This window comes from Carcharodon carcharias, chromosome 8 (genome assembly GCF_017639515.1).
Source record: "Carcharodon carcharias isolate sCarCar2 chromosome 8, sCarCar2.pri, whole genome shotgun sequence".
Taxonomy (NCBI): Eukaryota; Metazoa; Chordata; class Chondrichthyes; order Lamniformes; family Lamnidae; genus Carcharodon; species Carcharodon carcharias.
The window spans coordinates 49,090,581-49,116,098 of NC_054474.1; the positions used below are offsets into that span (position 1 = coordinate 49,090,581).

General features: G+C 40.7%; 1 protein-coding gene across 4 annotated transcripts in view; it reads right to left on the reverse strand.

The window, feature by feature from the left end:
• Positions 1-25,518, reverse strand: part of LOC121280769 (collagen alpha-1(XXIII) chain-like) — a 275,471-nt gene that overhangs the window by 248,319 nt on the left and 1,634 nt on the right. For all 4 annotated transcript variants that reach the window (XM_041192944.1, XM_041192942.1, XM_041192945.1 and 1 more), the window contains exon 2: positions 15,325-15,394. In XM_041192944.1, coding sequence (XP_041048878.1) covers positions 15,325-15,394 — 70 coding nt within the window. The remainder of the gene's footprint in view (positions 1-15,324; positions 15,395-25,518) is intronic.

Here is a 25,518-nt window from a genome sequence, read left to right on the forward strand (position 1 = left end):
CTCTCTTGGGAAAACACTGCAGCTGACTGGACAACATGGAGGCAAGTGCTGAAACTTGGTCCAGCATGTTTCAAGGGCCATCTAGGCCAAACTCGCCCCAAACCCGCCACATTGAACATGCTCAATGGAAGGCCTGAGGTGTCACAGCTTCAGAAGTTCCCCCAAGCACCAACAATGACAACATGAACTGCTAGTTCTGTGCACGTCCATGCCACTCCCACATCAGACTCTTTGGTCATGAAGAGTCATTGGAAGACGATTGAATCACTTACAGCTTGGACATACTGAAGCAATGAGGAGTCTGCCACTACTACTAAATTAATGGTTTGTCTGACTGAGGCTTACAATTCCAGATGTATAATTCTTTTGAGGAACTGCAGTCTGGTTGAAATTACCTGGATTCAACTCGCTGCCTCCTTGTGATTAGCATAATTTATGTTTCAATCCACTACCAACTACTGTGCTTTTAAATCTTGACAGATATTAACAATAGTCACTCCATTTCAATAATAATTAATTCTGTAAAGGATTTTGCAACATTCCAGCTTAAAGCATTATACGAATGCAACTATTTTTATCACATTATCTGTCTGTCTCACATTTATATTAAAATTCCTGCTCCTATGAGATTTTTTTAGAGGTATTGACAGATTCATTAAAATTAGTACAGTTCTCCATTTACTTTCCTGACATCAAATTAGTGTTATAGAAATTTACAGCACAGAGGGGGGCCACTTGGCCCATCAGGACTGTACTGGTCAACAAGTAGCCATTCAGTCCCACTTTCTAGCTCTTGTAGGTTACAACACTTCTAGTGCATATCCAAGTCTTTATTTTAGATGTTATGAGGGTTTCTGCCTCTTCCACCCTTTCAGCCAGTGAGTTCCAGATCCCCATTGCCTTCTAAGTGATAAAAAAAATCCCCTCAAATTCCCTCGAAACTTCTTCCCTCTAACCCTAAATCTCTGCCCTGGTTATGCACCCCTTAAGAAAGCTTAACATTTGAACACAAATAAAATCCATTCTGACAACCGCAGTAAACACTGTGTAATTGTGGGAGTTTAAAAGGTATTATATTCATTCTGTATTGTATTATAATGGAACTGTTATTATCCATTTAAATTAGGACACATCCAGATGGAAGAATGAGCACAAAGAGTTGTACTGAACAAAGGGTTGTTCTAAGAATATGGAATGAATAAAAGAAAGATTATTCATCTCACTTAGAATGGACCATCAATAACTTTTATTACTGTAGCAGTATGTGGCAACATAAGATAATGGTTTAGCTTATAGTTGAAATAGATGATATGGGTCTGAATTTTATGGGGCACTGTGGTCCCTGCCACCTGGCTAAAAAGTTGGAGAGGGGCCCACCATGATCCCCACAGCTGCCTTGCAGCATTAATTGCTTTAAGACAAGACTTCCGCCCCTTTCTCGGGAGAAAGTCTTCCCTTTGAGAGCTGCCGGCCAATTGGATTAGCTGGCAACTCTGTTGACTCAACAGCACCAGCTAGAAGTGGTGGCCACTGTTGGGACTGCAGGCTGTCCCACCATACCAAAATGCCCAGGTAAATCTGGGATCAGGGGGTCTCGGTGAAAGGGGTTGGGGGGAGGGGGGGTGGTGTGGTGGTGGTGTCAAGTTCAAGGAGCTAGAGGGGAGGGTTTGAGGGTTAAGGGGGGAATGACCGTCAGGGTCGGGTCCTCCAATGGGCACAAGGGACACCAAAAACAGATTCTCCCACCCTTGCCCACAATCAGCCTGTGCAGCTAAAGCCATGGGTAGAATATAGTGAGTGGTGGTGAGGGGAGGGTGGATTGAGGCCTTTAAGTGGTATTAATTGGCCAATTAAGGGCCTCCATAGGCCTATGGGCAGACCAGCCGTCTGTCAAATCCCTCCAGGGTCCAGCCATAGCCACCTCCGGGTTCCTGATCGGAATTCAGCCTGATGTTGGGATGGGGACCTGGAACTAAAATTCATGGGTTCAAATGCTGCCATGGCAGTTTGGAAATTTAAATTTAGTTAACTGAATAAATCTGGAATAAAAGGTCAGTAATGGTCACTATGAAGCTACTGGGTTATTGTAAAATCCAAACTGATTCCCTAATGTCCTTTAAGGAATGAAATCTGCCACCCTTACTGTCTAGCTTAAACGTAGCCCCAGACCCACAGCAATATGCACTTATAACCTCCCTATGAAATGGCTGAGCAAGCCAGTCAGTTATCCAGAAAATGGCTTCTTCCCTTTTCAGCTTTTCCCATTTTACTTGAGGTCACCACAATGCTGATTGATCGCTCTTCTCCATTGCCTCATGTCAGTCACACATTCCTCTTCCAGTCTGGCTGCAATCAAATCTCTCACTAGTGCATCCTTCCATCTGGTCTTAAACCTTCCTTTTCTCCTTCCTCCTGGCAGTCCCATCTCCATAATTCCCCTCACCATATGTCCTCTCTCACTCCATAACAGATGACTACACCATTTCAATCTGTTTCATGCTCCCACAATCATCACTGACCCCCTGATGTACTGGTTCCTGACCTTGTCTTTATTTGTCACCCCACACATCCATCTCAGCATCCACATCTTATTAGTATCCAGTCATTCCTCCTCTCTTCTTGATGTTGTCCAAGTTTCTGCACGATATAACAAGGCCGGTCTCACAACAGTCCCGTAGATTCTTCCTTTCAGTTTCAGCAATATTTTTCTCTCACAAAACACTACACTGCACTTCTTCCAATTACTCCAACAAGTCCTAACCTGTTGCTTAATTTCCATTTCCATACTTCCATTTTCTGCCACCACTGACATCAGGTACATGAAGCTATTCACTTCAAGTCTTCATCCATAATCTTTACACCTCCACTCTGATCCTCTTTCCTAGGCTCAAACCGACAATCCACATATTGGGTCATTGGCCTATCCGTGTTTCCAGTGCTTTTCTCCTGTTCTCCAGATGTTCATTCAGGTTCTCCACCACATAGCTTAATTCATCTGTAAACATCACTCACCGTGACATTCTTAGTACCTAGACAGTGGTTTACCAACATTTTCAAGGACAATTAAGGGTGTGCAATAAGTGCTGGCCTTCCTGTGAATGAATTTTAAAAATGTATATTGTAAAGGAAACCAAAATTTTCCACAAATAATGTCAAACAATGTTTTGCAACTATGCCGATTTATTTATCCCACGAACATCATAACAAAATGTCACCTGCCATTTTTTTCTACATTTTTCCTGCTTTTTAAATGGCTCTTATTTATTCACCTGGATTTTGTGGTCAGGAGTAAATAAATGCTCCTGGCACTGACTTTGAAGAAAGACTTGTGCAGAGACCTTGTGATCACTGTGTTCCCATGCAATGGATTATAGCATTCTGTAGTCAGGGGGCAGAATTTTCCCCCCGTTGGGGAGGAAGTTGAAGACCGGGCATGTGGAGGCGCGCCTCTGATTGGCGCCCCCAATTGGGGGCGTGCCCCCATTTTACAGGCCAGTTAAGGCCCGCCCAGCGTGACGTCCGCACGGAAGCACTATGTGCTTCCAATGCAGGTTGGGGTCGGAGGGGGGTGGTGGTGGGTGGAATCCATCAGCCAAGAATGTGCTCTTTCGCGCACGCGCATGAAAGAGCGCACTCATCTCCCTGAAGCAAGTGCTGCCTCAGGGAGCTCGGCTGTACATGAAAAAATATTTAAAATAGAAAAAAAATTCCCTGCCACACTGTCACATGAGTTGGGACATGTCCATAACTTTTAAAACATTTAAAATTTTTTAAACCCTACATGAAACCTCATCCTGCCCAATGACTCTATCAATGGCCTCAATTGGCCATTAACAGGTTGGCAGGCGCACGGCTGATTTTGCTGAGCCCCCGCCAACCTAAAAATTTAAATGGGGCGCGGTGACATCGGGAGTTCCGTCCGACATCACCGCGCATCATTTTACACGTTGGCGAGCAGGCCCTGCCTGCCACTCGCCAACAGGAAAATCCTGGCCAGGGATTTCCTGTGTTGAGCTGCAGTGACATCATCAAGCTGTTCAAACAGCCAATCATATTTTTAAAAAATTGCAGACAGCCAATCAGGAAATGAAAAGCACGAATAATGAAATCATTTTTAAAACAATTTTACACAGAGTGAAATATGGGGGGTTCAGGGGGGATTTTGTCAACAGTGTGCCATTCCCAATAGCATAAGCAGAAATGTGCACCACTTCCACTCTCTTCATTTTTGCTGATTCCCACGAGATTCTAATCAAAATTGAAGTTGCTGGAGGTCTGCATGTGAAACATGTGATCACTTGGCGGGGGATGTTTCTCAGTTGTGAATCCTGTCATTAGCTGACAATGCTGCCACTACAGGTGGGCAGGGAGGTTCAACATCATGACCACAACATCCCTGCCCAACTCCATTGCCATTAACATAAGACCTGAGACCACAAAGGGGGCATGGGTGTTTTTCAAAATTAAATTACACTAATAAATATTTCATGTTATATTGGTTTCATTTTATTCATTTTTGCGTCATTGTTATTTGTTGATATGAGCTTAGCCAGAGAGCTAAATGTACCGGCATACCTCATAGTTGGCACACATTGATAGTTACATGGGAGTTAGGGACATTTCCTTTACTGTGGAAGAGGCAATGTTGTGTTTTTTTGTTCACTTTTTTTATAGAATGTTCATGTTAGTATCCAGTGTTGTACTCGCCACTCTGTTGGCTACGGCTAAAATTGCAGGCTTAGCTAGCCCTCTGTATTACAAAGGACATTGTTGGAGATCATTCTCAACAGGGATAACTAAAATGGTGTAGATGAGCTCAAAGTCCTGTAATGACTCTGCCAGCCAACACCATGAGATGGACATACATTTTGGACAGGACCGACATTGCCCTTGAGGCCCCTCATTTTCTTACCTTGGTTGACTGTTCTCATGATCCCCACCACCGCACCCAAAACACCAGGCTCTTCCCACTTTGCTCCTCCATGACCCTGACCCCACTCCACACCTCCTTCTCACAGCCGGCTCACTCTTGCCAGTCCCAAGACTCCACGCAAGCTATTGTTCTCCTGCTCCCCTCCTTTGTGCTGTGGAGTTAAAAAAGGAAAACTGCTGACCTCACACATAATTGCACAAAGCCAACTGGTGCACACCATCTTTAAATAAATGTGAACCAGGGACCACAAGATTCTCCTTCTCAAGGCTTTATCTTGAAGGCAGGGTGGGTAATTTTAAAAAAGTTTTATGCTAATGAGTATTCATGCCATGCAATACAAGTAGGAACTTGCCAGAGGATGGTGTGAGGTTCGACACACCGCAAATACTCTGCTGACTTTATCTCTGCATCTCACCCTACTGTCGGGAAATCAAGATTTCGTATTCTGCCTAATTATCTCACCCTGCATGCCGCGTCTCCCACTTTTGTGGGCTCCATAAAAGCCCCCTCACCATAGATTGAGACATACACTTGGTTGAAAAGTTGAAGTTGAAATATCATGAAAAAACTTTTAAAAATTATTTTAAAAATCTAGTTTAAGAACTCTAGTAATTCATCATCATGAAGACATTTAACAACATTCTGCATTTATTGAGCACCACATTGGTTGTTCATTAAACGCCCAGTTAAATCTTTACTGAACAAGGTTTAACTTTTTATGGGTCTCTAATAGTGACTTGAGAGTGGAAAGGGGAAGTTCTTGCCAGATCAATTGAATTCACTGATTGCTGGCTCTGGGTGTGTCCACAGCAGAGACAGTGTGTTGCAACAGTAACTGACAGATCACAACTTCAGAATTCCCCTTCATCTGCACTTGCACTAAATCCAAAAGCTGCAGTCAGATTCAGGGGGATGATGATGGCAAACACTGACAATTTGCTGTCAAAAATTATATAAATTCTACCCATAAAACCTGTATCAGTCCATTTCCTATATTACAACAGTGACTTCAAACAATAAAATCATTGGCTTTAAATGCTTTGGGGCTGCCTGAGGTCATGAAAGATGCTGTATATATGCAAGTCTTTTTTTAATTGTCATGTTGCTAAACAAATTTACCATTAACCTTGTATTCTGAGTCTACAAGTGCAAAATTCAAACAACACTTTCATTTCTTAGCAAAGAATTCATCAGAAGAGTCATCAAAATCTGCAAGAAGCAATACATTGTAGAAAATAGAATGTATATAGTGCATTTTACAATATATTATAGAAAATAGAATGTATATAGTGGATTTTACACTATATTGTAGAAAACAGAACATATATAGTGGATTTTACAATATGTCTATACATTCTCGCACTGTTTATTTATCAGTGTTTGGCTGAGGGACATTACGATCATAAAGAATTAATTGAATATTTTTATGTTCTGCATTGTGCCTTACATTGAAGTTTCTCAGGCAGAAGCTCACCTGCCCCAAAAATTCCTATGAAATTTTGATAGGTTAAATGGATATGAACAGTGTAGTTCGAGTACCCTTTATCCAAAATCCTCGGGGCCGATTGCATTTTGGATTTCAGATCATTTTGTTTTTTGGCTACTGCATATAAACTTAAATTACAATAGCCTAAGCCAAGGCTAGCGATAGTATAAAGTAAATAAAATGGCTAGAAAAGTTAGACGTATCATTTCATAATAAATACAGGATACCTGAAAAAGTTTCTTTTTGACACGTTCACCACAAAAATCACAAAGTGAACAGTGTAGACAAACAACGAGACTTCCCGTGCTTAAGGTCAATGAGGTTCAAAGAAAGTGCGGCTTTTGGAGGTGTTCAGTTTTCGGATTTACGGATAAAGGATGCTTGACCTGTAGTTCCTATTTTTCATTTAAAAAGGTGTATGAATAAAGTTGGGGTGCAGTTCAATTATGGAAGAACCTTGAAAGGCTGAGTGGCTTACTCCTATTCTTATGTTCCTAGTATCAATTATTGCCAAATGACATTGAAGAATGCAAATGAACTGAAAAACACTTTTCTGAAGTAATTGACAAATCTGTCAGCTCTCCGTTTAATTAATTAACTGTTTGTTTTTTATATATTTGCTTGATTTTAATCTTTTACAAGTGCTTGGCTCCAATTCATAATAACCATTTTGTCCATATTAAACATAGGCTTTTTAGATGATTTCATCCAAAGGCATAAAACAAAAACTGAGCAGATCAAGGCACTTGCATTTTACTGCTTACTTTCCTTGACGTGTGCCAATTGACCATCAATGTTAAAATACATTTAATAGCACATATTTTAAGTAAAGAATTTTATCTTAAATGTGGAAACTTTCAGATGCATGTAGCTCTGTTCAACACGTCCCCCCGCCTGGAGGCAGTGCAGGCCTCCAGGACATTATATACACAACCATATTTGTGTTTAGAAACACAATCAAAACACCAATGAATCAAAATACCAATAATCATAAACATATCAAGACTTCTAAAAATCTAACATAAAAGAAACCTCCTCCTTTATGAAAAAGCTTCCAAACAAAATTAAAATCCATAAATGCAAAGCAATTTTAACCAAAACAAGAGACGAAATTATATCAAGTAAGTATCTAATAGCTACATTACAAAACTGGTCTCCTTGAGATGAAAGCATAGGAATATATTCTGATCTACCAAGGTAGAACCAGGTAATTTCATAAGATAAAGTACTGACTTCAGCTGAAGTCAAATATTTAGCATTCTCAGAGGATGGTATTAATAAAAGAAACATAAATCACAATAGATACCAAACCCAATATAGCTCCAATGTCTGCAGACATTATTTTTATATGTCTCTTGGAAGCAAAATTATTCCTTAGCTGGAAGCTCTGGTAATCTTGATCTCATTATCTGGTCATATTATGACACAGTGCAAATTAAATTTTAAAGCCAAGTTGTTGAGTGTTTTATTATATGATTTGCTTAAAAAAAATCACAGTAACAGGAACCTTATTGTTAGACTGCATGTTGGCCTTACATATTCAACTCTTGAGAAGGAATAGCAACAAGCAACCCTGTCGCTGAATAGTAACAAGAATTTAAAATGTAACTTTGTTGAATCATGTGTACTCTTTAATTATGGTGAAAATATGCTTTCAAGTTTTCTTGATATGAAGTAAATAAGTCATTAAAACCACAGTTTCCCATAGTATTTCTTACGATATAATGGGTTATAGACAGTTCACTGACAGTTCTTGCATAGCTGAAAGGAGAAGACACAAGAGTTGTGATGTGCTGAAGGGACAGTGGGAAGAAAGAGGTGCATACTTAGGCCACTTGCATCTTGTCAATCAGAAGAGACTGTGGGATGAAGGGGGAAGAGAGATATGAAAAGGAAGATTAGGAATGAAGATACCATCATCTTCGCTGTTTTCAGACCAACCAGCAGCCATATGGCCTCAGATATGAGCATTCCAAGGGTTGGAGGACACTCTCTGCCCTGCTGCACCATTGTTCAGTGTTCTTCCTGTTTAGATGCCCTTCCCAGCTACTTCCAGCACCTATTACAGCCAGAATGCTATCCGTTTTAAAGGTGCAGGTTGGCTTTCAGTAGTTCAGTTTAGTTTTAAATAGTGCTGGTCTCTCACAATATTGTACCCTTTTCAATCAATCAACAGCGTACTTAGCGCGAACTGTACATCCATGGTAATGTGCAGGCAGCACAAAGATTGCACACTGTCTCCATCAGACACAATGGGCAAGGGTTAATTGCACATTGCAATCCTCATTTTGGGGCCTTATCAAATTTCACACTTAGTGTATGAAAGGAAATACTAGATAATGATTAATTAAAACACATTTCTCACTGCTTCATTTTCAAACATATACAAATGTGCATAAAAGTAAATACTTATATTTAAAATATGCATGCACCATGCACGGGGAAACTAACTTAACAAGCGATTAATACTTGCACAGAAAATAATTGATGACAATCACACAAATTCAACTCAGTTAGCACCACCCACGTAAAATGGCAGCGCGCCCCCAACAGGGGCGCTGATCGGGAACCCGCCTGCTCACACCTGCTCCTGCACAACTCCCTTGACAGGGGGAAAATGCTGTACCATGTATTTTGCTTAATCTTGAGAATAACGGATGCATTACTGTTGAATCATCTACCACCAGATCTGACTTGACCACATCAAGGGCTATTGTGCCTCAAACTGTCCCCTGCTCCAGGATCATCCAGAAAAGCAAAGGAAAATATGTACTTATGCAGTGCTTTGTTATTCATGAAGGTTAGAATCATACAGGAAAGAGTACAGCGGTTTCCTGCTGACTAGTCAATTAGATGTTACTGTACTTAGTGATATGGTTATATAGGAGAAAAGAGAGCTGATGTATTGTCATGTTCTGGATTCATACTGGATTGAATGATTGGTCCTTTACTTGAACATTATGGAGAAGAAGTTAAGCCAGTGGTAGTAAAATTAGACTCTATTTAACAAAATAGGAGATTTCAGTGATAAGCGGTGTTCTGATGTGCCTTCCAGGGGTCCTCCGAGTGATGGCCGTTGTGGTGCTCTCTTCCATATGCATCTACTTCTGAAGCAACTAGAGCCACCTTCTCAGGAATGTTCTTTGGACCATTGAAATAACTCACATGGAATTTTATCCCTCAATATAGAAAGCAAGTATCCAAGGCACTTTCAATACATTCCCATCATAATTTTGGTGAAAGTGCATACAACAACTATAGATTTAATAGTGTTACTTCCATTCCATGTAAAATAATGGAATTGATTATTAGGAGTAAACTTTAGGGTCATCTATAGGGCAACGATTTAATTAACAGGTATTCAGAAAAGCAAGGCACACTTCCTTAACTTCTTTGAGGAAGCGACTACCCAAGTTTACTCTGGTAAGCGCTTGGTGCACTTTAATTTCTGTTATGGCACAGCCGATGGTAAATACTAGGTTGTTCAAATCCAAAAAGGAAACTTGAAACAACTGCCACAACTTGTTTTGCAATTTGTATGAATTTCAAGATGCATGCCTTGATTTCAGTAGTAATAAGACCACCAAGTCTTATAGGTTTTTAGAAAACTAGATTAACATTTATTAATAAGAAAAATGATTTTTAAGCACATGAATAGATCTACAAATTATGACTATAATAACTTCTTAATCTCCTAATCAATCTGACTCCCAGTTACACTTTTGTTAAGGCAACAATAAGATACATAGGCCAGAATTTTTACCTTGATGGTTGAGCGGGCCCCACCGGCTCGGCGGGCAGCTGAGCTCCGCTGCCGAAACAGGGCCATTTTGAGTGGGCGGGCCACTTAAGGCCCACCCAGCAGCCTGACAGGAAGCGCATAGTTCTTCCTGTGCAGGGGATGGAGGGATTCCCCATCTTTCAAAGTGTGCTCTTTCGTGGTGTCTCAGGGATATTACTGACAGTATAAAAATCTTTAAAAATAGAAAAATATTAAAATTATTAACATGTCCCCCTCATGTGACAATGTCACACGAGATGGGACATGTTAATAAGAAGCACATAAACTTTATTGACGTTTTTAAAAATGGACATGAAACCTCATCCCGCTGGGGCTCTTGGCCTGCCCGCCAACCTTAAGGCTGGATGGGCAAGGCATTTAACAAGCTTAATTATCCTGTCAATGGCTTTAATTGGCAATTGACAGGTCAGCGGGTGGACAGCTGATTTCGCTGCCCGTCCACCTTCCTCAATATTTAAATGGACCGGGATGACTCCGGGGGTTCCTCCCAATGTCATCCCACAACATTTTCCCACTGGCGAGCGGGCCCCACCCCCAAACTGCCAACAGGAAAATTCTGCCCATAGATTTTAAAAGACCCAGGCAAAGAAACATGATACCCTGAACAAGTTGAAATCAAAGGGAGTTTTCTTAACTTCAGTCCTTTGAAAACAGCAGCTTGAGGCATAGATGCTGAAGGCTTTTCACACTTGTAAGATCTTAAAATGCCTTCCCTTACACACAACCTTCACTCCTTTACACATATTCTTCCCTTTGAATGAAAATTCCCATTGTTTCACTATGCCGTTGAAATTTATCTTTCTGATAATAAAAAATCTCCCATAGCACTAAGTTTTACCAGTAATCTTTGGGAAAAATAAACACACTCTTTCTAAACTTTACCTGGCTATGTGACACAGTTCGCTCCCTCTTTTGAAATCAATCTGGTCTGGTTTATTTAAAAATGCAAATGTTCCTTTGACACCTATGTTTCTAAACTTAGCATGATAACATCAAAGCCTTCAGACCAACTGCCTTTAATCCAATTAAGTTGCACATGCACACACAGACACGCATAGAAACAGATACCGCTATTTTACAATAAATTCCAATAACATTATGAGAACTCTTATACCTTCCTGACATTTCCAAAGGGTTTTTGATAAATGTTCACATAAAGTCAAAGCTTTGAAATTTCTGGATTAACTATGAGAATGGATAATAAGTGGAATATTAGTCAAAGGAGGGAGGGATTAAAGTTTACAATGCTATGGTCAGATTGCACCTTGCACACTGTGTCTAGCTTTGGTCAGCAAGAAACAAGAGAGATACTCAAGGACTGGAAGTACAGCAGAGAAGACATTGATCATCCCTCTTTGCATTTGGTTTTCCTCATGCCTTTGTAAAGTGACTCATTACTACATTTAAGGTACTATACAAGTGCATGCTATAACTTTAGGAATAGCAATGGTAGTAGCATTCATAGTAGTAAAATCCTATAGCAATTCCATTTAATCCAGGCCAGGATGACCAAACTCTCTAGGGTTTGTATTGATAGCAGTGCAAACCAGTTCTAATGTTGACAATGTAAAACTAGTTTCTTTGTAGTAGAGTGTGGCAGGTGGGATGGGTGAGGGTAGCTGGAATTGATACAAGAGTTAGCTAAGAGCTATTGGGGTTGTTCTATATCTTTATCAGTTGGGCATGTAGCATGCCAGTTGCAGAAACCATCTAATTTTTCTTCAATTAATTGTTACTGGCATGCAATGTCCACCACTAGATTTTCCCCTCTGTCCCCTAACCAGGTGATGTTCAACGTCCAGGTGGTATTAAGGATGATCTTCTCACTAGCTCTTACACTAACCTGACATGAATTGGGCAGCTCCAGTAACTTGTAAAATCAGAGACTGGTTCTGCTCAAAAATGTAAATGAGATGATAAACACGACTGTTTCTCTTTCCATAGACGTAGCCTGACCTGCTGAGTATTTGCAGCATTTGCTGTTTTTATTTAAGTAAAACTGTTGAGTGACCTGCTATAAATTTTGTAAAACAGGATAAATAAAACAAATAAGATTATTCTCATTTCTAGTTTTGTCACAGTGTTACAAAATGCTCCATTTAATTGCTTTTTTCTCCATTTCTTATCATCATAATTAGATGAGAATAAAATAAATTCAGAATGGAGAGATCAGAATTTTAGCTGTTTATCTGACAGTCATTCTTTCTGCTAGTACTATTGCCATTCTTGATTGAAACAGATTGATCAACAAGTAACTTTAGTTTATGTGATTTTTACTAATTTTGATGGTAAACTACAAAATAGGGATTTGAAGCTTACTTATCCTGAAGGACCACCAACCCTCTTGTATTTCACTTGTGGACATGTTGCATATCTTTATTACCCCTCTTAATTCTAGTGAGGAGGTGGGGGGTGGGTGGGGCTGTTGGCGGGGTTGGATCCATGGCTGAATACAGTACCTAAACAAAAACAGAATTACCTGGAAAAACTCAGCAGGTCTGGCAGCATCGGGGGAGAAGAAAAGAGTTGACGTTTCGAGTCCTCATGACCTTTCGACAGAACTTTTGGCCTAACACTCTAACATCACCTCCTTCAATGAGACTGCAACTATTTCCCATTGCTAGTCTTTATATGGCTACTATCATCATGTGTAGGAAATGCCTTCTAGTGGTTAAGTGTGGTGTTGTAAGTTTAAACTTTCTACTAGATGGACTTTACTATTTATAATAGTCCAACCAAACATAACAGCCTACAACTTCTACTGCAATTGAATGAAATATTGCTGAAATCAGTAAATACATAAAGAAAGTAAAGCTTCTGCTTGAGACAACATGGGGATGAACTGTAATTGTGACACAAATTGAATGAGCAATGTGGAATGATAGTGGGCTAGGAATGCCCAATGGGACTAGCAGGAGACCCAAGCTATTCTTATGGTGAGGTGTCATCTGCTTTGTGACCAATGAACTATCAGGGAGTGCCAACAGTCAGCTTGTCAATTAGGGGGCAGGAACAACCCTCATGTCCTGGAGCAGTTATGATTAGTTCAATGGGAACCAGCATTTTGAACGATGTAGAGACTGACCTGAAGCCACTAGGATAGGGAAAAACTATTACCAGCTGAGTATTACCGCTTACTTAAAATATCCCATCTGGGTAGTGTTACATCATTACAATCCCTTGTTGATGTCTAGAAAATTAATAGATATGAGACCCTTTCTAAGAAAGTGCACCCTGTAACCTTTCATTCTACTTTTACTGATGTAACACAGTATGCGCATTGTGTTAAATTTTCTCATGACTTAAAAGAACCAAACAAACTTTATTAGCAAAAGGAAAAAACCCATTCCATTATTCTCCCTTTTACAAATAGGCTATTAACACACCCTCAGGCTCTCATTATGTGATTAAAAGTCATTGAACAATTGGTTTCAGACTTGGCCTAAAGTGAAATCACTCATACATTAACCAAGCTGGGGGAAAAAAAATCAGAAAATGTGCTGATGGCTAGAAATTAAATCCTGGTTTTGCTCAAACACAAGTCATACCATTCTCATTACAGATTATCATAATAAATCACCATCAATGTCACAATTAAGCAGCATCTGGACTGCAATTGGTTCCATCTTTGATTTGTACATAAAGTTCACAAAAAGGATAATGCAGGCATTCCCTATACTTCAGAAATTATTCTTTTTCTTTGGACTATTCTTTTCATTCATTTATTCAATCTTGTTAAGTGCATACAAGCAATTATAATTGAAAACAATAAGCACACACATATATTAATAAACATCTGTGTTAAAGTACAGTTGATCCACCAACAATTTTCCATTTGATCACGGCATTTGAAAAATATGTTATTCCTTAATACTGTACGATCAGACTCAATTTAAAATAATCTTGAAATATCATAGTAATTCATAGCAATAATATCTTAATATCTTTTGCAAATACAATTTCTTAGATTTAAGAAAACCTACATTTCTGTAAAAGGATAAAAATGTATTTATTTCCCATTGAAGACAACAGAAAATAGGACTATAAAATAATGAGTGTTCAGCAGAAAAACAATGTATTGGCATTATACCCAACAGCTGGGCACTAATGTGCACTAGACTATTGAGTTTTGCTGATCTGCTATTTGAAAATCACATTCTGACCCTCCCCAACCCATTCACAAGCGTCTCAAGGAGCTTAACAGGCTGTTAACTGGAGGTGAGCAGATTGCTGGCTCCCCCATACCCTGCCCTCACTTTGAAAATAACAGCAGGCCCCTGACATGTCACCTGGGAGAGTTATTTTCGAAGCATGCCCACACCCGACCTCTTCCCAACGAATGACTTATTTCCACATATTTCATTTGTATTTCTGTCTTATTTTGATTTCACATTCATCATGCATTACTTCTTATAATTAAAGCATATGCTAAAGAAACCAAAATATATTTTGAGCTCTGACTTAAATTGAAAGATTGCTAATGGGATAATTTCTCATTTTAAAAGTATCATGTACTAATATGAATTAACGATATGCTTGGGGCTTTTGGGTCTGTTCAAATCTGTTTGATTATCCATCTCTAAATATCACATTCCTAACCATATAACTATATTCCAAACAAAATTCTCTTACAATTATTATGCCTGCCTGATGAAATCTACACCTAACAGCTTAAACAAGTGCTCAGAAAGCTGAAATGCAACAGAACCAATTGTATAAGACAAATATGGGATAGATTTTCCATGACGATCATCACCAAAAATTGCCCTAACTTTGATTTTCCAACCACTGCCCTGAGGTATCAGTGGGAAGACCCCTAAAATGGTAATGTACAGAGAAAGCCTGTTATGGGACTTCTCTTCCTCTGTTTCTGCCCCAAAGCCTCATGTGCTTAGGCTCCACCAATTGGAAGACACCATCTTGGGAGCCTGCTGTGCGCAGCAAATGATGGATTGTGGAGAATTTTGAGAGACAGGTGGGAACCTTGCTCTGCTACAACTGCATCTGAAGGAATATCAATCCATTCCAGCTATAAAAAAGGGATGGGTGGTACTTTGAGGAAAAATATCAAGCATAAATGTTATAAAAGACACATTCACTCACCTGGTGGACAAAGACATTCAGATGTAGCTTCTCTAACTGTCCTGATTTTTGCCACTCCATCAGTTAATTCCTATGAAAATAAGGTAATTTATCAGTGGTACAGTAGAATCCATTTTCAGTGATTATAATTTGTGGTGATCACATGGATATAGTGCATAAATCACAACTTCCAGAATGAAATTGCCTAACGTCTTGCTTTTTCTAATTCTAATGTGCTAATCCGTACAAGTTGGTTATGGTAATCAGTTCAAATTTCTTACACTATTCAGTTTCGACCTGGTGCTTTTATTGCTCAGTCATCAGAAATCTTTTTCACACTTATTTGCATTTCATTTGCAGCTCGGTTATTCACCTTCACCTAGTTTTATCTACTACACAGCTAGTCTGTCAGTATTGTTAACCAGCTGAGAGCAATGATAAAGTGGGAGAAAATAGCAAGAATAAATCTTAATGTGTAACAAACCCACAAGTACCAAGCCAGCACTCTGAGTAGAGAACTATTCAGTGTTCCTATTGCAGGTGTGCAGTATTGTAGAGTAGCTGAGCAGCAAATTAACAGTTGATTAGTAAAACTGTGTAAAACCAACTTAGTTGCTGTGTAGGCACTCACCTTCCATATTTCTAACATTTGGTGTGCAGCACATCGGGGCTTTTACTTAGTTTACTGGTCAGATTGTTAAATTGCTAGTCAGCAATGGTCAGCTTTTCACTGTGTTCTTTAAACAGCTTAGCGGTGCTTTGGTGTAACTTAAATATTTATTTTGGCCCAGATATTGCAGTCAGTGGCAACTTGAAAGCACTCGCTGCTGATTTGAAGAAAGCTTCCATCTAACAAACCCAAAAATTGAAGAATCATCAACACTTGCAATTATACACTGTGTTTAACATGAGAGCTATGCCAAGATGCTGCGCAGGGGCACAATAAAGAAAGTGATGTCAAAGTAAAGAGCAATAACAACTTGCAAATAAATAGTATCTCTAATGTAGAAAAAACATCTCAAAGAGCTTCGCAGGCTTAACAGACACAAATGGATGTGAAGACAAAGCAGGTGATAAAGGAAGAGTGACCAAAAAGTTTTTCAAAGAGATGGGTTTTAAGAATGTCCTTAAAGGAACAGAGGTAAATGGAAAGGCAGTTTTGTTTAGGGCGGGAACTTCAGAGCGTAGGTGTAGACAGGTGAAGTCTTGGCCACCAGTGGGGGAAATGGACAGTGTAGGGCTGGAGAAAGTTATGGAGATAAGGAAGTGTAAGGTCACAAGATGATTTCAACATAAAGATGATCATTTTACATTACATATTTTGAGGATCAGGAGCCAATGCCACAGAATCGCAGAGCCTATACTGTGCTGAAGGAGGCCATTCAGCCCATTGAGTCTGCAATGGCTCTCTGAAAGAGCCTTCTACCTTGTCCCACGAGGTCAGCAAGGGTAGGTGTGATAGGTGAGCAAAATTTGGTGCAGGATAGTTTACAGGCAGCAGAGTTTTTAATGAGTTGAAATTTACAGAGAGTGGAGAATGGGAGGCTGGCCAGGAGAACATTGGGATAGTCAATTCTGGAGCTGACAAAGGCATGGATGAGGGTTTCAATTGAAAATAGGTTGAGGCAGGATTTAAGTCGGGGTATGCTATAGAGGTCCGAGGAAGTCCATCTTTGCGATGGATAGCATATTCGATTGGAAACTCATCTTGGAGGCCAAAAGTATGCTGAGGATGTAAACAGTTTGGTACAACTGTAGAGGCTGCGGATGGTGAGATTAGAGTTTGTGGTGTGAAGATGATGGCTTCAGTCTTCGCATTGTTTAACTGGAGGAATTTGTGGATCTAAGATTGTATATCGGATAAACAGTTGGACAATACAGAGGTAGGGGAATGTTAGAAAGGGTGTCATCAGTTTAAAAGTGAAAGTTTACCCATGTTTTCCGATACTGTTGCTGAAGAGCAGTATACAGATGAGGAGAGGACAGATCCATGGGAGAGTCCAGAGGTAGTAGTCTAAAGGTGGAAAGAAAAAGATATTAGAAGGGGTAACTGAAAGATAGGTCAAAAAGATGAATTTTGAAATGTTCTTAAAGGAGAAGGAAGTGGTAGATAGACAGAAGGGTTTAGAGAAGGATGTCCGAATTGTAGGACGTAGGTGACTGGAAACATATCCAGCAATGGTGGAGCAAATGAAATAGGCACACACAAGAGCCAAAGTCAGAGGGATGGAGAGTTCAGAGGGTTGCAGTGCAAGAAAAGGTTACAGAGATTGGGTGAGGCCACAGATAAATTCAAAAACGAAGATGAGAGTTTTATAGTCCAGGTGCTGGAACAATGAATGTCACTGAGAACAATGGTGAAGGATGAGCATTATTTGGTGTGAGGTAGGAGTTCTGGATGAGTTCAAGTAGTGAAAGAATGGAAGGCTTGCTAAAGGAACTCTGGAAAAGTCAAGTGTGGAAGTGACAGAGGCTTAAATGAGGATTTCAGCAACAAGTGGGTTAAGGTAGGGCAAAGGCGAGGATTGGTACTAAGTGGTCTCTAGGATGGAGAAGATTTGGGTCAGAAGCACACTTCAGGTCAAAAAGTGCCATGTGGTACAATCTGAGAGAGAAACTGGGGCGGGGGTGCAGTTTGTGGCAGAAAACAAAAATAATGGGCAGAATTTTGCCCTTGATGGGCGGGTGGGCCCCATCGGCTCTGTGGCGGGCGGGCAGGTGATCGCCGCCGCCGAAACGGGCGCCCCTGCCATTTTAAGTGGGCGGGCCAATTAAAGCCTGCCCAGCAGGCCACCCGATGGGAAGCGCTATGCGCTTCCTGTGCGGGGGTGTAGGGATTACCCAACTGTCAGAGTGCGCACTTTCACGCATGCACACGAAAGAGCGCACATCTCCCTGAGTCTAAGTGCTGTCTTAAGGGATCACTGACAGTGTTTCAAACTTCAAAAATAGAAAAATAAAAAAAAATTAACATGCCCCCCCCTCATGTGACAATGTCACACGAGATGGACATGTTAATAAATGTCACATAAACTTTATTAAAGTTTTCAAAAACAGACATGAAACCTCATCTCACCAGTGGATGAGGTTTCATATTTTTTCAGAAGCCCACTGGGGCTCCTGGCCTACCCGCCAGCCTTAAGGTTGGACGGGCAGGGCCTTTAATTGGCTTAATTATCCTGTCAATGGCCTCAATTGGCCATTGACAGGTCGGTGGGCGGACAGCTGATCGCGCTGTCTGCTCGCCTTCCTGAAGATTTAAATGGGGCAGCGTGATGTTGGGGGTTCCTCCCAACGTCATCCCGTGTCATTTTCGCATTGGCAAGTGGGAACCGCCCCCAAATCGCCGACAGAAAAATTCTGCCCAATGTCTTTCCAATAGTCATCTGGGAAAATTGCCACCTTCCAAGACTGAATGTTGGGGAACCAGTTTGAAAACCTAAGGGCAGTGGAGGAGTCAGGAGGGATGTAGATGAAGATTATTAGGACCAAGGATGGATCTTTGGGGAACTCTTGATGCTGCATGGAAGAGAAGAGAAGTCATTCCTGGAGATTTCCTGGCCATAATCCAAATGAGGGCAATCCCACTGAGATGATGGCAATGGAGGAGAATGGGGGTGCGATCAGGTTGCAGAAAGGTCCAGGAGGACAACAGTGGTATTACATCAGAATCAGAAAATTAAATGTCATTTGTGGCTTTACTTAAAGCCATATAGGTGGTGTGGGAAGGCTGGGGACCTGGCTTGCTGTGATTCAAAAAGGTAGTTGCATGAGAGGTTTAATTTAATTCAATCCTAATTACAACCAGATATTTTTTATTTTATTCTTGGCTAAGATTAGGTAACTTGAAACAGCTGAGGGATGGAACCTGAAACTATATTGATTTTTGGCCTGAATACAATCCAGGTACCGTTTTTTCTACTGAGCCTTATCCCAATAAGAGTTTTTGTAAAGGATAAAGATGATGCTGAAAAATGTATAGCGCTTTCCACATTTACCAAAAATTTTAAAATGTTTTGCTCCCCCTCTGTCTATTGCTCATATTAGGTACTCACAGGGGAACAGCACAGGCTGCTCATTGTTACTCCAAATACCCAGGCAAATAAAAGGGTGCAGGGAAAAGAAATGCTACACAATATTCTAATCTTTACTTTACATTATTCAACCACATCCTGCCCTTGACATTTTTGTCACTAAACAGAATTTGCATTAAGCCTTCTTTAACTTTTATACTAAAGAATAGAAATTCCGTTGAGTAAAAAAAGTTGAGTATGAAGAAAAGAAACAACTTGCTAAGCAAAAATAATGTCAAAGCAATAAATTGATAATTGAAGAATAAGCAATTAATAAAGGTGACCATCAGAGTGGGATGGTCAGAGTGTGTGTGTCTGGATCATTCCCAGTATCGGGCGTTCAGTCACTCACCCTCACCCACTGTCTGAGTGGGTGTGATTATATGTTGGTTTGTGGGGATGAGGGTGAGTGAGAATTCTGAGACTGGGAGTGAGCCAGACACACACACACACACACACACACACACACACACACACACATTCCCTCTATCTCACATTCACTCTCTCTCTCACACACCAGCTGGCCTTTACCCCCACCCCAGTTGTGGTCTCCACTAGGCCTTGCAGCCACTGCTTCAGTGCCAGGCTCCCGCAGCCTCTCCTTCCCCCGCAGCCTCTCCTTCCCCTGCAGGCTCTCCTTCCCCCCCGTGGCCCCCGCAGCCTCTCCTTCCCCTGCAGGCTCTCCTTCCCCCCCGTGGCCCCTGCAGCCTCTCCTTCCCCTGCAGGCTCTCCTTCCCCCCCGTGGCCCCTGCAGCCTCTCTTTCCCCTGCAGGCTCTCCTTCCCCCCCGTGGCCCCCGCAGCCTCTCCTTCCCCTGCAGGCTCTCCTTCCCCCGTGGCCCCTGCAGCCTCTCCTTCCCCCCTAGGGCCCCCGCCTCTCCTTCCTCCTGTGGCCCCCGCAGCCTCTCCTTCCCCCGTAGGCCCCCTGCAGCCTCTCCTTCCCCCCTAGGGCCCCCGCCTCTCCTTCCTCCTGTGGCCCCCGCAGCCTCTGCTGCCCCCCGAGGCCCCTGAAGCCTCTCCTTCCCTTGTGGCCCCCGCAGCCTCTCCTTCCCCTGCAGCCTCTCCTTCCCCCCTAGGCCCCCCGCAATCTCTCCTTCCCCTGCAGCCTCTCTTTCCCCCCGAGGCCCCTGAAGCCTCTCCTTCCCTTGTGGCCCCCAGAGCCTCTCATTCCCCCCGAGGCCCCCCACAGTCTTTCCTTTCCCCCCATTGGCCCACTAGTGAGCCTATCAGCAGCAAATGCGGGAAAGGAACAGCCTGTGATTGGAGGAACAGTCCCTTGCAGATTCTTAAACTTCACTTATCTGTCTGACCAGCATTTTGAACAGTGGCTCTGGGGGCCACATAGAATTACTTCAGGGGCCACAATCCGGATCATGGGCCCTGTGTTGGACAAGCCTGATCTAGACTCTTATCAAGATTTGCCATTTGGATGATGTAGAGAGGACTGTTTGTGCTTGAAAACTAACTCAACAGGAGCTTGTGCCTTCTGAATTGGTGAGTGAAAATTGGCAAAGAAATAAACAGCATCAAAAAAGCCCTTTTTTTCAAAATGAAATTAGTTTAAGTACCAGGCTGGCACTGCCATAATCACAGAATCATGCCTATTAGGCAACATCCAAGACTTCCACTGGCATGAAAGACCAATCAGAGGTGAGGGCACAGTGGTATACAGTCAAGTGAAAGTGGCCTTGTGTGTCCTCAACAAGTCTCATGGCTTCTCGTCAAACCTGGGCAAGGCTACCTCCTATGCATTCCTTTCCCCAAGCTGATGCATTAGTACTCCTTCCATATTGAACACAACTTAGTGGATGGACTGACAGTAACAAGGACACAGAATGCACTGTGGATGGGGCCTTCAATATTCATCAACAAGAATAGCACCATCACTCACAGAGCTGACCGAGTCCTGTAAGACATCTGCCAGAACAGGTTTGTGAGAGGTGGTGAGAGAATATTTAACCTCATTATTACCAATCTAACTGTGGCAGGTACATTTGGCCGTGACAGTAATGTTAGGGGTGACTGCTGCTCAGTCCTTGTGCAGACTAAGTCCTGACATCAAATTGAGGACACCAACCACTGTGTTGTGTGGCATTACCACTATGCTAACTAGGATGAATTAAGAACAGATTTAGCAGTTCAAAACTGGTAATCCATGGGCCATCAACAGCAAAAGAATTGTATTCCATCACAATCCATAACTTCATTGCCCAGTACATTCCTCATGTCACCATTACCATCAAGTTAGAGAACCAATTTGGTTCAATGAAGAGTGTTCTGAATCTGAATGATTGAACCTGACTGATCTGAATGCTAGAGATTAAAGTGGGCCCAGATCGTTTTACCAGGAAGCAGATACAAGGTTTTTACACTTAGCGCACGGGCTGCTGCCATTGTCTCCATCAGTGGATAGACTGAGAGTCTCCAAAGTCCCAGAAAAGTGTTAAGGATGTTGGGTTGTAAACAGTAGTGCTTTACTGTCTACATTTACATCCAAGGTAAAAGAGGGTTAGGGTCTCAAGGATAGCTAATCAGCATTTCTGTCTAGATACAAGGCCCTGCAATTCATGTTGTTATGGTGATGGGCTTTGAGAGGGGAAGGGTCGAAGTTATAACTGAAAACTCACAGACAAGCTTGTCTGCCAGGATTTGGAGAGGGATGGCAGCTATAGGCAGCAAGAAACTATGATTAACCACCCAGGAATGCAGCTGAGAGCTTACACTTGGATTGAAAAGACTGAATTCATTAGGCATTAAAATGAGATTGGAAGATTTGCCCAGCTTGCACCAGAGGAAGGATCTCCAGGGGAAAGAATATCACTGTGAACAACAGTTCTAAGGCTAAAAGTTCCCAAGCTGAGAAAGGAAAAGAACAGCAGTAAACCCTCGGGAGCTAAGAATCATTTTGGACTGGTTCTGGGAGAATTGAATGCCTCCTCAAAGGACAATGTAAAGTATATCTATGAAGTGTGTTTTCAGTTGTGCTAAAAGAAAAAGGGGAATGTCTCATTTAAAGTATAAGTTGCCAATAAAGTCTGTGTTTAGTCAATAGTGCTTTTAATCTTTTGTTACAGTAAAACATGAAATCTTGTCATGTCATCCTTTCAGCTATTGACTGGAAGTTCGAATTTCTTTTTTTAATAGTTATTGGTCTCCTTGGAGATTGTAACACTATGGGTTTCTTATTAAACATTTCTGGCTGGCGATTATCCTAATCCTTTAGTTTACTGCAAAAGTTGAACTGCAAATTAGTTTTAGCGTCTTTAGTGAACATTTCTAGAAATTAAATAAACAAATAATTAAAAATTTGTTTAATATTTCAAACATTTATTTTATCCTCTTCAATTTCACATTCACTTATATTCTTAAGGTTTCTAACTTATTTGATAACTTTTTATTTGTAAGCTAGTATTAGAACATTTTCAGTATGATGCTCAGCATCCTTAGCTCTACTTTTTTATTTCCATCTCCAGTATTCTTTTTAACCATTAACAAATTCTTATACTTACCTTCTTTTCCTGTATTTGGTTTTCCTGTATTTGGTTTTGTATAATTACCCCTTATTTTTCTTTCCTTTTTAGTTGGCTGCTTGTTTAGTATATTTATTCTTAGGTATATAATTATATTATATACTCATATTATGGAGTGTCCCTGTCTTAGTATCGGCATTAGACAGTGCCAACTCTCTTTTCTCCATAGCAATCTGAACTTTGACTGCTTACTGGCAGCACTTAGCACCATAACACTACTGACCTCACTATTTGATACCAATCTTTTACTGGAATGAAAAGGTGCAATTTCAAAATTATTTTAATTGCTTCTCAGTTTCAATGATGTTTGTGCTGTGGTGAGAGTAAAAGAACTTTTGTGGTGTGCTGATAATCAGCTACTCATTGTTCTGTACTTGGGAAGTGCTGTTGTTAGAGTAGCTTCTAATGAACTGATTTTGGAAGTGGTTCAGACATATTGTAAGGGTACCCATTTAAATGAAATCTTATTCTTACATAACCAAAGTTCAAGATTGATTAAAATTCTCAGGTCTGAAAGCTGAATCATGAGGCAAGAGATACTAACGTGGTTCTGCCTTAGGAATTTATCAAATTTTTGAACTTCTGGGATTGAATCCATAGTTATCGTGCTCAGCAAATATCATGTGTTGTGTGTTCAATTCTGTTAGTTAAAAACAGATGAGGTCTTACCAGAATTTCCATGTAATGCTTTGTATTTCATTAAATACCTAACTGTCTAATGGGTATATTTGATACATATGTCAATTAGCATACATTTTAAGGTTTTAGTGCATTTAGTTTCAAAAGATTTCTTCACTTTATAAATACAAGTCACAGTAATTTCAAACAAATTGTTTTAACTAAGAAAACATTTGAAAATATCAACTGAAAATGACTGCCCAGAAAATGTGGTAATATGAATTAACTTATAATTTCTGAAGAACAAAATTATTCTGATTAGAATATTGGGATTTTAGACATACTTGCCAATGCTTGGCACCACATTATGTACTATTTACACACAGGCCATTCGACCCGATAGATCTATGCAGGTGATACGCTCTACACAAATGTTCTCCCATCTTATTTCCTCTCACCCCGTCAACATATCATTCTATTCCTTTTCTCCGCATGTACATATTTAGATTCCCCTTAAATGCATCTGCGCTCTTCATTTCAATCATTCCAGGTTGTAGCAAGTTCCACATTCTAATCACTCTCTGAGTAAAGAAGTTTTTTCTGAATTCCTTACTTAATTTATTAGTGACCATCTTATATTTATGGCTCCTAGTTTTGGACTCCCCACAAATGGAAATGTCTTGAGGATGAAATTGACCAACCCTAGCAGCCTGAAATAACTTTGTAGCGAAGTGATTGCTGATTTTTCACTGTGCCAGTTTTTATATTCCATTGACTTGGAAAATATTGCCAAGATTTTAAATTTCAAACCAAATAAAAGTGACCGTGAGACCAGGAGACAAGTATCCAAAAGGGGTTTGAAGTACCATTCTGTGATCTTCAGTGCAAAGGTCAGGTGCTGTTTCACAGGCCGGAATTTTTCAGCCCCTCACACCAGCAGAATCTTCCGGTCCTGCCAAAGTGAATGGAGATTTCAATGGCTTACTGGCTCCACCACAGGGGGGATCTAAAATTCTGGTCACACTTCTGACATTGACCAATTTTACCCCACTTTTATATGTTTACCCTCTAGAATCCCTTCAAAATTTGAAAGACCTTTCTCAGATCATCTCTCCGCCTTCTCTTTTCTAGGGAAAAGAGTTCCAGCCTGTTCAGTCTTTTCTGATAAGTACAATCTTTCAGTTTTGATATCATACTTGTAAATCATTTTAGCACCTTCTCTAGTGCCAAGCCTCCTTTGACAGCATGTTGCAAATCCACAACCTCTACCATCTAGAAGGACATGCAGATGCATGGGAACACCACCACCTGGAAGTTCTCCATCAAGTCACACGCCATCCTGACTTGGAAATACATCACCGTAACTTCACTGTCAAAATCCTGGAACTCTGACCCTAACAGCACTGTGGGTGTACCTATACTTTTTGGAATAGAGTAGTTCAAGAAGGCAGCTCACTACTTCCTTCTCAGGGACAACTAAGAATGTACAATAAATGCTGGTCTTGCCAGGAACATTCACACCCAAAGAATGAATAAAAACTGAAAAGTAAATTAGGAAAAGTATCCTTTTCCTAGTGTGGAAACCAAAACTGGGCACAGTAACCCAAATGTGGTCTAACCAAAATTCCCCAGAAGTTTAACATAACCTCTGCTTCTGAATTCTACTCCTCCAGAAATTATAAAAAATGTCATTTTTATATCGCTTTGCTAACCTGCCTAGCTAACTTTACTGATTTGTGAATCTCTGCCCCTAGGGCACTTTGCTCTATTACCCCACTTAGATTCTTAATTTCCAAAGAGTAATTGGCCTCCTTTTCCCCTCCTGGCAAAATGCATTACCTCATACTTATCTATATTGAAATTAATTTGCTATTTACTCGGCCATTCTGCAAGTTTATTAGCATTGTTTTGTATTTTGTCACAGTCTTCCTCAGTATTAGCTGTATTCTCCAATTTGGATATTATACTTCTAATTCCCAAGTCTAAATCATTTATG